General features: G+C 51.1%; 1 protein-coding gene across 3 annotated transcripts in view; it reads left to right on the top strand.

Moving 5' to 3' along the window:
- Positions 1-10741, top strand: part of NEURL1 (neuralized E3 ubiquitin protein ligase 1) — a 283006-nt gene extending 272265 nt beyond the window's left edge. For 2 of the 3 annotated variants that reach the window (XM_073354467.2, XM_073354468.1), the window contains exons 5-6: positions 4553-4699; positions 6381-6637. In XM_073354467.2, coding sequence (XP_073210568.1) covers positions 4553-4699; positions 6381-6622 — 389 coding nt within the window. In that variant the 3' untranslated portion in view covers positions 6623-6637. Of the gene's footprint in view, positions 1-4552; positions 4700-6380; positions 6638-8896 lie in introns of those variants that run through there. The other variant, XM_073354469.2, reaches the window with a different exon arrangement.
- Positions 10742-13926: the final 3185 nt, after the last annotated feature.

Raw genomic sequence — 13926 nt, 5'->3', positions numbered from 1 at the left:
TCTGAGAATAATTTAAAGTTTCTCCAGAGTTTTGAAGATGTGATGTACACGAAACGTGCTAAGTCACATCATTCATATAATAAAATACACAGGGATTGCTGAAACACGGCAACTTGTGGGGTGGAACAAAGCAGCTGTTTAACAGTGCACAGCAGTACAGCTAATAAACTTTACGACACAGGGTAGCTTGTTAGTATGTATTAAACACTCCTTTTTGGCAGTGTCAAATGCTGTGTTACTACGGGGGGGGGGAAGGGGGGATGTGCAGAGGTTTCGCTTCAGTAACAGCTCCGAGTGAGGAGGTAGTTGTATAAAGGAGACACAGACTTTCAGTACTTGCGTTACTTAAAGCGTCATGCTGCTCTTACCGCCGATCACCTCCAAGACTACATCCAAACAGCATTGCTGAAATGCAGCCACCTCTGAGAGTGGTGCCCAAGCCATCTGTTACCCAGCATGCTGCCAAGAGAGAGGAAGGCACAGCACAATCAAGGACGTTGCGGGAAAGGCCTCCTCTTATGAAAAGGACCATGGCCATGAGATCTTCAGCATCCATGCAGAGGAGCGAGGACCTTGCTTTTTATGACCTGTTGGAAAGACTTGCTGTGCACAGTAAAGGGACTGGGAAAGGGGGCTGCACTATGGCGTCCTAATGTATTTCAGGAGAAATTCAGCTGCCCATGGAAGAGGAATTCCGGCACGCTCACTTCGGTTTAGAAGAAGGTGCCCGACTTTTCCAAAGACAGCTTGGTCCTCCCGTGGTAGCTGCCCTCTGAGGAGCTCCATGCACTTTAACCACACTGATGAATTAAGTCATGCAACTCCCCTCTGTCATACCTCTGAGCTCCATTTCGCAAATCGCCTCTGGGCCTAAACCTCCCTAGGTGGCTTGTCTCAGGTCTCACAGCAAGTCTGTGGCAGCGCAGGAACAGAACCCACAGTCCATGTTCTTCAGCGACCCAGTCCTGTGTCCTGGGTGCATTTCCTAGCTATGTAGGTCTGTTTACCAGAGGCATGTGCACGCTGTCAGAGCAGAAATGTAACAAGTAGGAAACGCGTTTAACAGAGTTAAAAGTGAGACAAGTAATGCCACACACAGTGAGCCAGGTGGGCCAGGCTTTCATTTCACTTGCTCTTCAGTGGTGTCGACAGGGAAGCTGAGGCAGAACAGGCTAGTTTTCTTTCTGTGCCTCCCATCCAATACCCTTCTCATGCAGTGCACCTTGGCTACATTAAATATTGGTCAGATACCTGGCTGATGGCCAACACTGGATTAAATTCCAGTTGTCTACAGGAGGCTTTTGGGTGGCTCAACCTGCTGGACTCTAGGATTTGTTTCTAGCCTGGTTTGACTACCAAGTGCAGCTAGCCTCACCTGGAAAGAAGGAAATTGAAGCAAGATGCTCTCAGCAGGACTGTCTTCCTGGCCGCCTGGTGCTTTTTCACTTGAAAGCAGCCGCCGACTCATTGAACTATGCTGTGGATCCCACTTTCTCATATATGGTAACGTGCAGGAAGCTAAGCATTCGTGGGTATTTAAATTCTGATTGGGCGCTATCCCTGTTGTCTCTTCCACGAGAGACTGAACACCTTGGAACTCCAGACAAACCAGTTGCTCCTTTGTGCCTGCTCTGATCCCCATTAGCCATCCTCCCTCAGCTATTGGTGGTATGGTTACCAAGCAGACCCCATCCACCTTCCCAGGGGAGGGGAACGGGGGAGACCCATGTCACCGTCTGTGATTGTCTGTATTTGCCTCTGGGGAGACATTTCAGCTGATTATTATTATAGCAACAGGACAAGAAGCAGGCTGAGCCTGAGTGAGTTAGTAATGCTGTCTCTGGAGCTCCCCTGTTGAACTGGCTGGAAAATGAAAAGGAGGACTTGTGGCACCTTAGAGACTAACCAATTTATTTGAGCATAAGCTTTCGTGAGCTACAGCTCACTTCATTGGATGCATACTGTGGAAAGTGTAGACGATCTTATTATATACACACAAAGCATGAAAAAATACTTCCTCCCACCCCACTCTCCTGCTGGTAATAGCTTATCTAAAGTGATCACTCTCCTTACAACGTGTATGATAATCAAGGTGGGCTATTTCCAGCACAAATCCAGGGTTTAACAGGAATGTCTGGGGGGGGGAGTAGAAAAAAACAAGGGGAAATATATTACCTTGCATAATGACTTAGCCACTCCCAGTCTCTATTCAAGCCTAAGTTAATTGTATCCAATTTGCAAAAGAATTCCAATTCAACAGTTTCTCGCTGGAGTCTGGATTTGAAGTTTTTTTGTTTTAATATTGCGACGGTTAGGTCTGAGATCGAGTGACCAGAGAGATTCCGTCACCTTCAGCCCACAACTAAAACCCCTCCAACGCATTATGAGGGATCTACAACCTATCCTGAAGGATGACCCAACACTCTCACAAATCTTGAGAGACAGGCCAGTCCTTGCCTACAGACAGCCCCCCAACCTGAAGCAAATACTCACCAGCAACCACACACCACACAACAGAACCACTAACCCAGGAAGCTATCCTTGCAACAAAGCCTGTTGCCAACTGTGCCCACATATCTATTCAGGGGACACCATCACAAGGCCTAATAACATCAACCACACTATCAGAGGCTCGTTCACCTGCACATCCACCAATGTGATATATGCCATCATGTGCCAGCAATGCCCCTCTGCCATGTACATTGGTCAAACTGGACAGTCTCTACGTAAAAGAATAAATGGACACAAATCAGATGTCAAGAATTATAACATTCATAAACCAGTCGGAGAACACTTCAATCTCTCTGGTCACTCGATCTCAGACCTAAAGGTCGCAATATTAAAAACAAAAAAACTTCAAATCCAGACTCCAGCGAGAAACTGCTGAATTGGAATTCATTTTCAAATTGGATACAATTAACTTAAGTTACCTTGCATAATGACTTAGCCACTCCCAGTCTCTATTCAAGCCTATTTCCCCTTGAAGAAAAGGAGTACTTGTGGCACCTTAGAGACTAACCAATATAGTCTCTAAGGTGCCACAAGTACTCCTTTTCTTTTTGCGAATACAGACTAACACGGCTGTTACTCTGAAACCTATTTCCCCTTGTTTTTTCCTACCCCCCCCCAGATGTTCCTGTTAAACCCTGGATTTGTGCTGGAAATGGCCCACCTTGATTATCATACACATTGTAAGGAGAGTGGTCACTTTAGATAAGCTATTACCAGCAGGAGAGTGGGGTGGGAGGAGGTATTGTTTCATGGTCTCTGTGTACATAATGTCTTCTGCAGTTTCCACAGTATGTATCCGATGAAGTGAGCTGTAGCTCACGAAAGCTTATGCTCAAATAAATTGGTTAGTCTCTAAGGTGCCACAAGTACTCCTTTTCTTTTTGCGAATACAGACTAACACGGCTGTTACTCTGAAACCTGGCTGGAAAATGTGGGCCAAGTACCTTCTGCCTCCGGTGGCCTGGGAGCAGGCATGTACTAGCAGAGGATTCCACAAACAAGGCCCTGTGACAGGCGAGTCCCAAACACAAGAAGGGATCATGCTCAGGCCTGCCATGGAGTCAGCACCCAGTGTCTGGTTCTCTTTGCCCCAAGCAGGTTTCTGCTTTGGTTGCTTGGCAGGCTCCTATCGACATGGTTTCTTAGGGGGTCAGCTGCCCAGGCAGGGCCAATTAATACAAATCTTTCCTGTCCTGTTTTCTCATTTCCCAGTTTGAGTGCCAGCGTTAATTTGCTGTCTGTTGCCTTTGAGCACCAGCTGGCCTGGTCACGTCCAGGCAGGGGGGTTACCTGAGAACAACAGAGGCTTCGAAACAGCTGCAAAGGAGTTCCCTTTTTTATAGACAGGAAAGGGACACCAAGGGAGGTGATATGATTCAGTTCAGGCCACATAGCAAGTGGCGCAGGACCGGGATCAGAACTCACTCTTTTCTTCCTGCCAGGCGGCTCTTGATTGCCTTGGCATGAGCTCGGTGGTGCCAGGACTCTCTGTATTTTGCTCTGGGGTATACAGCACTCGTTATCAAGGGGATAGCTCCTTGGGTTCCATTCCAGCTGGCCAGCCATGTGCAGCCTCTCCCGCTGGCCACAGCCCCATCCCTGCATGTGACGCTGCTGGGGCATGGGAGGGTGAGACTGTGGGTGACGTATAATGAAAAGTAACATTTAAAAATGCAGAACTATTTACATTGGCTTAAAGGAATCCAGCTTATGTAGGGGGTGGGGGGTGTTCAAATCTCTTTTAGGCCAGCTGATGGGGGGGGGGGGGGCGAGGCGCCATCTGGTGCCTGGTTTAGGATGGGTTTGTTAGGAATGGAAACTAAGGGTTAAGTTCTGGTCCCATTGAAGTCAATGGCAAAACTCCCATCGACTTCAGTAAGGCCAGGATTTCCCCCCCAGCTCTCATTGTGATGGATCAGAATGAGCGATGCACGCCCAGCCCGAGGCAGGTATCGATGTGCAGGAGCAGGGCCTAATGTCTGGAATAATCACATGGGGACAAGCTTTTTTAAAAACCACATGTCTTTGTTGTATTGTCCAGGTTCCACCATACTGGCTGAGCGACTGGGCCCATCTACACCGAGCTCTCCCACTTCAGCCCCAAATTCCCCCACGGGTCTCTGCAGCGGGGTTTCTGATCCGATACTGAGTACGTGTGGCTCCGGTCGGCTCTGCAGCTCCATCAATGGTGAGTGTGCCTCGCACACATTCGCGGGTTCCCTGCCATGTTCTGCACAGCCACCCTTCCAGGTCTCCGTTCAGTGCCCATTAGTGCTCTAAATGCATGGGGCGGCATACATCTATGCACCTGTCAGCTCCTGAAGTGAGTAAGGGAGAAGAGCTAGAGACCCATGAGGTCCCTAGGGGAATGTTTTTACGTGGAAGCCACCCAGATGCTTTGATACTGGACAGCAATCATTTTGTAGGCTTTTTCATCATCAAAAATCTCCAAGGGGGACAACAAACTTTCTAGACTGTGTACACCCTCCTGTGAAATGCAGCTGCCTCTGGGGAGAATCCTGAAGGCTGTTTACATTGATATTCTCTACCAGAGCCAGTTCCCATAATCCCAGAGGCTGTCATAAGCTTCCATCCAGCCTCACAAGCTCTCAGGGAGAGAGGGAGGCAGGCAGAATTCCCGTTGCACCAAGAGGTCATGGCTGTTTGTATGAGGGTAGTGCCTGGTGTCACCCATGCACATCCCTGCCCAGAGAACCCACGGGCTGTGACTTGCCCAAGGCCACAGTCCCCTGCTCATGTCACCAAGCAATGCACCAATCTTCGAGCTGCTGCCACCATTGCTCTGCCCTCCCTTCCAACCGTTAAACAGTAGCCAACCCATTTGGCAGCTTCCAATTTGCCCTCTGTAGTGAATGTTTGTACAGTGCTTGGACACTGCAGAGCTCCCTCTGCGGGCCAGCTGGGCGTGCGATCAGACAGCCAGTTTTCCCATTGGCCCCTGGTGCAGTGAGCAGCTGTTTTGTTGCAGTGCATTGGCCACAAACTCTAGGCAAACGGCACAGCTGTACTACTAATCCCATGACAAAAGCAATGTTACCCACCCTCAGAATCCCTTACATTTATAGAGCCCCTTCCTTGCCAAGAGCTCTGCCCCCTTTCCAGACATACATTGGGCCTCTCGCCACAGGTCAGGTGAGCTAGGTTCAGAGTTATGGTGCCCATTTGCCGGATGAGGAAGTGGGGAGTGACTTGCCCAAGGCCGTGCAGTGCATCAGTGGCAGAACCGAAAACAAAGCACCAGACGCCTGCCTCTCAGGCGTGTGTCCTTAACACATGACCACCCTCCATCCCTGCATGGACTTTCTGTGACCTGTTGTTAGAAGAAACAGATTTCTTAGGCTGTGTCTACACTACAGCACCTATGGTGGCATAGTCCCCTGGTGTAGACACAATGTATGCCAACAGAAGTGGTTTTCCGCCAGCATCGGAACACCACCTCCCCGCACAACGTTGGCTATGCTGCCCGAAGCCCCCTTCCGTCAGCATTGCTGTATCTGCACTGCAGGTTTGTTGGCAGAACAGTGCCAAGCCGGGGTGTGGGATTTTTCTTGTGCTACAGCAGAGCCCTGAGGGATTCTCCCTTCCTCATTGGTGCAGCATTGTGCACAGAGTCAGGTGCATTATGGCCTTTTCTCACCTTCCGCTGAGGCCTCAGCGATTGGACACAGTTAGCTGCAAAAGCTATTGAAGGAGACCTGTTAAATCACCCATTCTACCCCCTGCCTGTGCAGGGTGCTCCCTGCAGTTCTAGGTGCAGCAGGAGTCTGCTCTGACCGAGTCACTCCTCTCTCCCTAACCCCGAAAAGCTCATGACTGAGTAAAGAGCGACCGTGTTCCTTGCATTTCAGGCACAGCTCCAAACTCCCCGGTCAGCATGCCGGAGTCACCCATCTCCCCATCTGGCTCAGGGGTCTGGGGGGACGAGTGCACCATCTGCTACGAGAACATGGTAGATACCGTCATTTACTCCTGCGGACACATGTGTCTCTGCTACCCGTGTGGGCTGAAACTCAAGAAGATGGCCAACGCCTGCTGCCCGATCTGCAGACGGGCCATCAAGGATATCATCAAAACATATCGCAGCACTTAGAACAGCCGTATGGATGGGGGGGGGGACGCTGTGGGCGGGGGGCAGACGTGAGAGGAGCGAGGGGTCTCGGTCTTCACTCATCATCTGTGAAATTCAACATCTGAACCACCCCAAGGAGGCTGGAGGTGGGGAGGGGAGGGTCCTGCTGGTGATGGCTCTTCCGCTCCCCCTTGTCCCCCATGGGTTCTTAACTCCAGCACATCAGGGAAGGCAAGATGAACCTCTCTTTCTAATGGTTTTACATTTTAATCTCAAGAAAACAGCTGGAGCTGTTCTTCCTCTTCTACACCATGCCCAGGGATGTCCTTCTCCCCAGTGGACAGCAACTGTAGGCAGCTGGTGAGTGGCAATAATCCAGAGAAGAAAGGAGGCCTTTTGGGGGCAACTGACCCCCCATCTCACAAAAGCCTCTTAAAAGGGCAGGGCTGCATGGGCCATTCAGAAGAGCTGGGTGTCCAGCAGGAGCTCTGGCACAAAGGGTGTGAAAGGACGAGTCTGGCAGAGAGAAATTATAAATCCAAACCCTTTTGCTGGTGGCAAAAAAGCTCCCAGTAACCCTGCTCTCTCTTTGCTCTCCTGAGAGCAGTGGCCGGTGAATGGAAATCAACGTGTTGAGTGCTTCATGGGGGGAGAGTGGGCCTGTGGATTTTTGGTAACGGAGAAATGCATGGTGGGGTGGTGGGGGGGAACAGATGGGTGTGCTGCATGTGGTTCCTGCGAAAGACTCTAGTGTTGGGCATGGCTCTGCGTGTTGCCTTCCAGCAAGATGACACCCTCAGGCTTACGTTTGCCCTTCAGCATCCTTTCCTCACCAGCCGGCTCCCTCCTGTCTGACTCATTGGGGCACTGCATGACTATAACCCCACTGCACCGACGCTTGCTCCTTAGTTCTCCCTGCCCTTCCCATCAGCGTTTCACAAGCCAAAAGCCTCTTCCCCCCCACCCCACACTCAGCATTTGTGAAAAACACTGAGGAAGAATGTCTACAACCCCCCTTTCCTCCCCCGCGCTCTTTTTTTTATGGTAGAGTGTTAAATGTCTCTAAAGGAAGGAAACCTGGTTCGTGATCGCACGCTCTTGGCCACACTGATGTGGTCAATGCACTTAGTCATCAACAAGCGAAAAAAGGAAGAAAGTGGCTTAAAGTGGATTTTGTTTCTTTGTTTTAAAGAAGGAGCTTCTGATCACTCAAGGGCTGGGGAGGAGGGAGAGAAGTGGGCTTTGGCTGCTGCTCCTGCCACCCCCTGTTAGTTTCAGAGTGGCCAGATTCTCTGCATCCCACCCATTTTGTGTGTCTATTTGCGAGTCCTTGTGAGCACTCAGTGTCGTACTGGGCGGCCACCAGGCTCTACCGGGGCTCACTCAGTCCGCAGTCATCTCAGTTTAGGTCTGTCAGTCCTCCCTGGTCCGCATCTGCAATACGAGCAAGGCACGCCGCATCCCTCTGGGGCTGAGCGTGCCAACCCATGGTGCCCATGGAGTTCACGAGGCTGAGCGTGGTGGCAAACTCGAGGCCTAGTGATTTTGTATCTAACGGGAGACACTGTAAAGCGTCCTCGTTTTCAGAACGCGACAAGCCCCATCCGGCAACCAGGTGCCTCTGACCAGACTCGAATGCGGCACTTCTGAAAATCTTCGATGAGGTGCTTGACCTCAGCTAGCTCCCATTGACTTCAGCGGGAGATCAAGCAAGGCCCCAGCCTGGTGGGAAGTATTAGAAGGAGCAAGTCTGCTGCTTTTCAGGAGGCTGCACAGCAGAGAAGGCAAGCAAGATGTGGCCCATTTATTCTATTTGCGAGTGTTAATGGCCCCAGAACACACACACCTTGCCCCAGTCTAGCATTGACAGATCATGGGCTCAGTCACCTTGGCCCAGGGCTGTAGCTCATGTACCTCTGCATGGCCCCTTGGCTGCAATGAGAGCGGGGCCACTGCAGGCCCAGGCCTTTTGCTTTATGTGCTGGCCTCCTGTGAGCTTTTACTGAAGCAAATTCACAGTCAGTTCTATTAGACACTGAGAAACCGGTAACCCTGCGAGCAAGAGCAGTTAGGTATTGGCACATCAGGCCCCATGTGCATTTCAGGGCATGGGGCTTTCTCCCCACCCTACACCTGAAAGCATTGAAATGGAGAGTCTTTGTTGTATGCAGGGAAGTGGCTCTGCTCAGTAACAAATGACGCTGATTTGCTAAAAAACATGAGCAAAGCGCTGCTGCTCCCCATGGCTCCACCGCCCACCCTGCCTGCTTTTCATGAGTGCAACTTACTTTTCAGTGCTGCTCGCGGGAGGAAGCCTGTGGCTGACGTAGACCCAGACTGCAACAGGGCGCTCACATTTGTAAGTAGCTGAAAGTGTTGAAGATGAACAAATAGCCTCTGTCTGCCCTAAGTACCAGGGCCCAGCTCCTCCACTCTTGCTAAACTGACTGATACCAGCTGAGGTCTGGGCCAAGGCACGATCCTTACAGCGAGCCATGAGAGCTTTCTGTGGGCCCTGTTGCTTTACAAAGCCAGCACGTTCTTCACAGCAGCCAGCAAGCCTGCTCCTGCATGCCAAACTTGGGCAAAACTCACATGCTCGCAGGAACCGCAGGCTCAGACACCTGTAAGGAGCAAATGGGGGGACATGTTGGTGATGAGCTGGGGGTGGGGGGCGGAGGGTGTTACATAAAACTAGTTTGGTTTTTGCTTTTCCTTGTAAGACATCACCAGCTGGCTGGTGGGGAAGGTGGGATGTGAATTGAGAAGAGGAAAAAAAAAGATCCTATCAAAAGCATAATGAAATTAATACATAATTATTTTCCCCATGAAGTACTGTAGCACTGTAAGCATCTACCCCCGCCCCCCGCAGCAGCTGACTAGCGCCCCCCACCACACCCAGCTGATGCAGGTGTATCAGCAGCCCTCATGGTGTGCAGCAAACAATCCTCTTGTGCCAGTAGATTTTTGCCAATAGTCCCAGATACTGTATTTGTTTCTATATTGTAGATTTTAATATATAAATAGAGTTATGGCGCTGGAATTAATTCCCCTGCCACTCTGCAGCATCCTCACCGACAGCCGGCTGTAGAAAGGAGCAACTCAGTGCAGAGGCAGCCTTCTGCCGATTTTCTTAATAAAAGTTATCTTGATTCTGCTACTGTGAATGGAAAGCTGCTGCGTCCCCAGGGATTGGTTTAGCCGGAGAATGCATTTTTAAAGCATCACTTTTAAGAGGGATGGTCTTGTGACATAAGATGGGTGGCATGTAACCCCCTTGGGGGAATCTCAGCTAAGCCCCAACTTCAGCAGCCACCTTGGGCTTACAGAGCATGTAGTTCCTACATTTTAATTCTTACAGCACCTGAAATGCCCACAGTCCTGCCCACCACATTACCACCCAAGGCTAGAACTGCCAACTGTACTCCTGTGAAACAGCCCTTTGAAGTCATGGGGGGTCAGACAGGCCTTGTGTGAGCTTTGCAGGCGTGGACTCCAAACTCAGCATGGCTAGCATATGGGCGACTAAGTGCAAACACGGTTGGCTTTCAATGAAAATGATCACTGACTTGCCCAAACACTCAGAGCAGAGGGACAGCTACAAGGTTTACACCAGCTGCTGGCCCTAACCTTGCAGCCCCCGCCCCCAACAGGTGTAGGGCTAAGAGAGTAAGGAATCAGGAAAAAACATTGTGGGGGGGGGGGGAAAGCAGGGAAATTAGCACATATATATATAAAGCCAACACAGTCAGCATCATCCCCACGGCGTCTGTCCAGGCTAGGCTGGTTAATCGTTACATCGTGACTTTTAAAGAAGGGACAAACAGGGATAAGAGCGGTCATGGGGCACTGTACCAGCCCTAATTGACTTGCCTGTGTTTAAATGTAATAAAATATGTTTGTTTTACTGTGGGTCAAACGCCAGGTGTTAGCAGAAGCTTTGTCAAGTAGGCTGGGGAGTTAGGATAGGGCTACACTAAGCCTGGATGCAGGTTCAAGTTTGAGCCCAAGTGCCCTTCTGCCAACATCCAAATCAGCCTGACTCAGATCAGGAAGCACTAGGGTTGCCAACTTTCTAGTTGCACAAAACTTGAACATCCTAGCCCTGCCCCTTCCCCAAGGCCCTGCCCCCCCCACTCACTACATTCCCCCACCCTCACTGGGCTCTGGCAGGGGTTTGGGGTGCAGGAGCATAGGCTTACCTCAGGCAGCTCATAGGCAGCAGGGCGGTGGAGGCGGGGGGCGGGGGGGGCTAAGGCAGGCTGCGTGCCTGGCCTGGCCTGGCCTGGCCTGGCCCTGCGCTGCATGTGCCCTGGAAGCAGCCAGCAGGTCCGGGTCCTAGGCTAGGGGGCCAGGAGGCTTCACATGCTGCTCTTGCCTGCAGGTATGGTGCCCCCCCCCCCAGCTCCCATTCGGAGCCAGTAGTGGGGGCAGGGGCAATGCCCAGAGCCCCCCGGCGCGCCCACCTAGGAGCCAGACCTGTCCTTCTGGCTGCTTCTGGGACACAGCGCGGTGCCACCCAGGACAGGTACAGACTAGCTTGCCTTAGCACCACAGACCAGGCATTTAACAGCCCAGTCAGGGGTGCTGACCGGAGCCACCAGTGTCCCTTTTCGACAGGGTGTGCTGATCGAAAACCAGAGACCTGGTCACCCTAGGACGGACTCCGGCCCCTGCTAGGAGAGCAGATCAGAGCCCCAGTACTGCTGTGACTCAGGGCCAAACCCTGTCATTTTGCAGTGTGGTCACAGCTCAAGCCAAGTCAGGTGGTCTGTACAGGGCAACAGGAATGCAATAGCACAGCTGCGAGACCTGGGGCCAGCACCTGTAAACTCAGCTTAATGCTGCAGTGTGAGTGCTGACTCATAGGCTTGGAAACACGGCATCCATGAGCCTGGGTGGCACAGCCCTGGGCTGTAGTATGCCAAGTAGCCATGCCACTGGGGGGGGAGGGGGGGTGGCGGCTCTGTTTCCTGGTGTCGTTTGGCTAATGCCACAGTAGAAGCACGGTCCGGCCCAGGGAGCTGCAGGGCTGGGCTGGCTGCAAGCAGAAGCAGTAACAAAACAAAACTAACTTTTGGTGGCTTGGCGTCGGTTCCCATATGTGCTGGTGTCAGCTCCCTTTCCTTGTTTTATTTTACAGTGGTTTGTGTTCTAGCAGAAAAACCCATTCTGGGAAAATTGGATAACTGTGATTGTGAATAAAGGTGATTTTAGGTATCCCACGGCAGCGTAAGGGCGCAGTTATTGGCCATCGGCTTGGAGTACATGCAGCCAAAACGACGAGTTCTACCCACCTTATTTACACCCATCGGAGCCTGATCAGCTGGATTTATAGGGCCTGAGGCTCTAGTTCCTTACCCCCCATGCAAAGGGGTGGTAAAATACTGCTGAGCACACTATTTCAGCCCTAGCCTGCCAAGGCATAAGGGCTGCAGCCTTCCCCTCTTCTCTCCCCGACAAAGACACGGAGGATTCAGAGGCCTGCCTTATACACACTAGGCTGCAGGAGGGAGACTCCCTATCAGGTAGAGGAGGATTTGAACCTAGGACTCCCATGCTGTGTAGACAATCCTAGGCCCCTGCAGCCTTAGATATAAAATCGAATATGCAGGCTTGGTCCTCACAGCAAAACTGTCTTTTTACATCATGCTAGAATCGCCCCCCCCCGCACTCCATTTTTGCAGTGAAGACAGCCCCAAAACACTACTGCTACCAATCCTTCAGCATGGTCTAAGAAAAGGAGAGCAAGTTCCTGCACCCATGCTTCTGGCTGCCCTTCCTGCATACAGTGAAAAGAGTTCCTGTTCGAAGAGGCCAGCTGGGGGTAGCTTATCCCAGCCCCTTCTGATACTTCTGTTAGTAGAAGCAACTCCAGACTCTCAGCACTGCTTTCTGAGGCTTAGAAGGACCCCTGCTGGCTCCCAGCCTAGATTGTCTACATTATCTACAGCAGTAGTTCTCAACCAGTGGTCTGGGGGGCTGCTAGCAGGTTTCAGGGGGTCCCTAAAGCAGGGCCAGCATCAGACTCGTTGAGGCCCAGGGCAGAAAGCCTGAGCAGCTTAGCTTCATGTGGCTCAAGAAATTGTCCTGTTTGCTACCCTCTAATGCGGACCCTGGCTTTTAGATTCAGAAAATCAGCTTGAGGTTTTATAGCATGCTTGGGAGGGCCTCGGAAAGAAAAGGGTTAAGAATCCCTGACTTACAGTACATTCCCACTACAAGCAAGATGACTAGCACTAGGCTGGAGGTGGAAAGAATCTCTTAGCCAAAGCCTTTTCCTGGGGTAGTGGAACTGCTGTCCAGCCTGACTTCAGACTTGCGAAGGCCTTTGCCAGCTCACTTGCAGACATCAGAGTATCAGCTGATGAAATGAAGACCAGAGGGTGCAGTTGATGACAGCCCCAGAGGCAGGAACTTCGGGGCCCAGTTCTGTCACTTATGCATAATGGCCTGTTAGGCACATCATTTACAGCTGTGGCTCACTGCCCAGCTACCCCCTTCCCCAACAAGCTGGGCCCAGTGCTTTGGGAGGTGTGAGTGAGCAGTGCTCTAAGAGGATGCATTTTCCTCTAACACAGTAAAGGCCATTAGTCTTCAGTCCAGCACTTCTGCTTTCCTTAATGGTCTGCCGCTGCTGCACACACTGAAACAGAGAGAAAGCTTCAACTTGACTGTGCCCAATGCCTACTACCTAGGTCACTTGCCCCAAGGAGAGACCGTGACTGTGCCATGGCCCGGCTGGTTTATAAATGAAATCCCTCCCCTCCATTTTTCCTGGCTGGCCAGGCCTTCTCCCACTGACACTCCCCTTTCCATCGGAACAGGAGTGAACCCTACGTTAATGTACCTTATGGGATCAAGGCTGTGATTTTCCTTAGAGGTTTTTAAGGTCAGGCTTGACAAAGCCCTGGCTGGGATGATTTAACTGGGAATTGGTCCTGCTTCGAGCAGGGGGTTGGACTAGATGACCTTCAGGGGTCCCTTCCAACCCTGATATTCTATGATTCTATGATTAGCTCTGGCCAAAACCCCGGGCTGCTTGCACACTATGGCACTTTCAAAAGCCAGCAAGTTGAATCTGAGCTCCAACATAACAAGGTGGAGTAGTACAGAGTTACTTAAACAGCACCATCTGCTGCCTTAGCTAAGGGACTACATGGCTGCTCCACAAAGTAGGTAGAAGGTGTCGGCTGAATTCATTAAAGCACGAACAAGGTTTGACTTTCAGATATTTAATGAATAAATAGACTTTGTTTCTCTGCTTCTGAATTGTCAAGAGCAGCAGATGGGAGCCCTTAGCATGGAGACTGTTACAGAATACC

The sequence above is a fragment of the Lepidochelys kempii genome, chromosome 7 (assembly GCF_965140285.1).
Source record: "Lepidochelys kempii isolate rLepKem1 chromosome 7, rLepKem1.hap1, whole genome shotgun sequence".
In the NCBI taxonomy this organism is placed as follows: domain Eukaryota; kingdom Metazoa; phylum Chordata; order Testudines; family Cheloniidae; genus Lepidochelys; species Lepidochelys kempii.
This window is presented reverse-complemented; position numbering and strand designations above follow the sequence as displayed.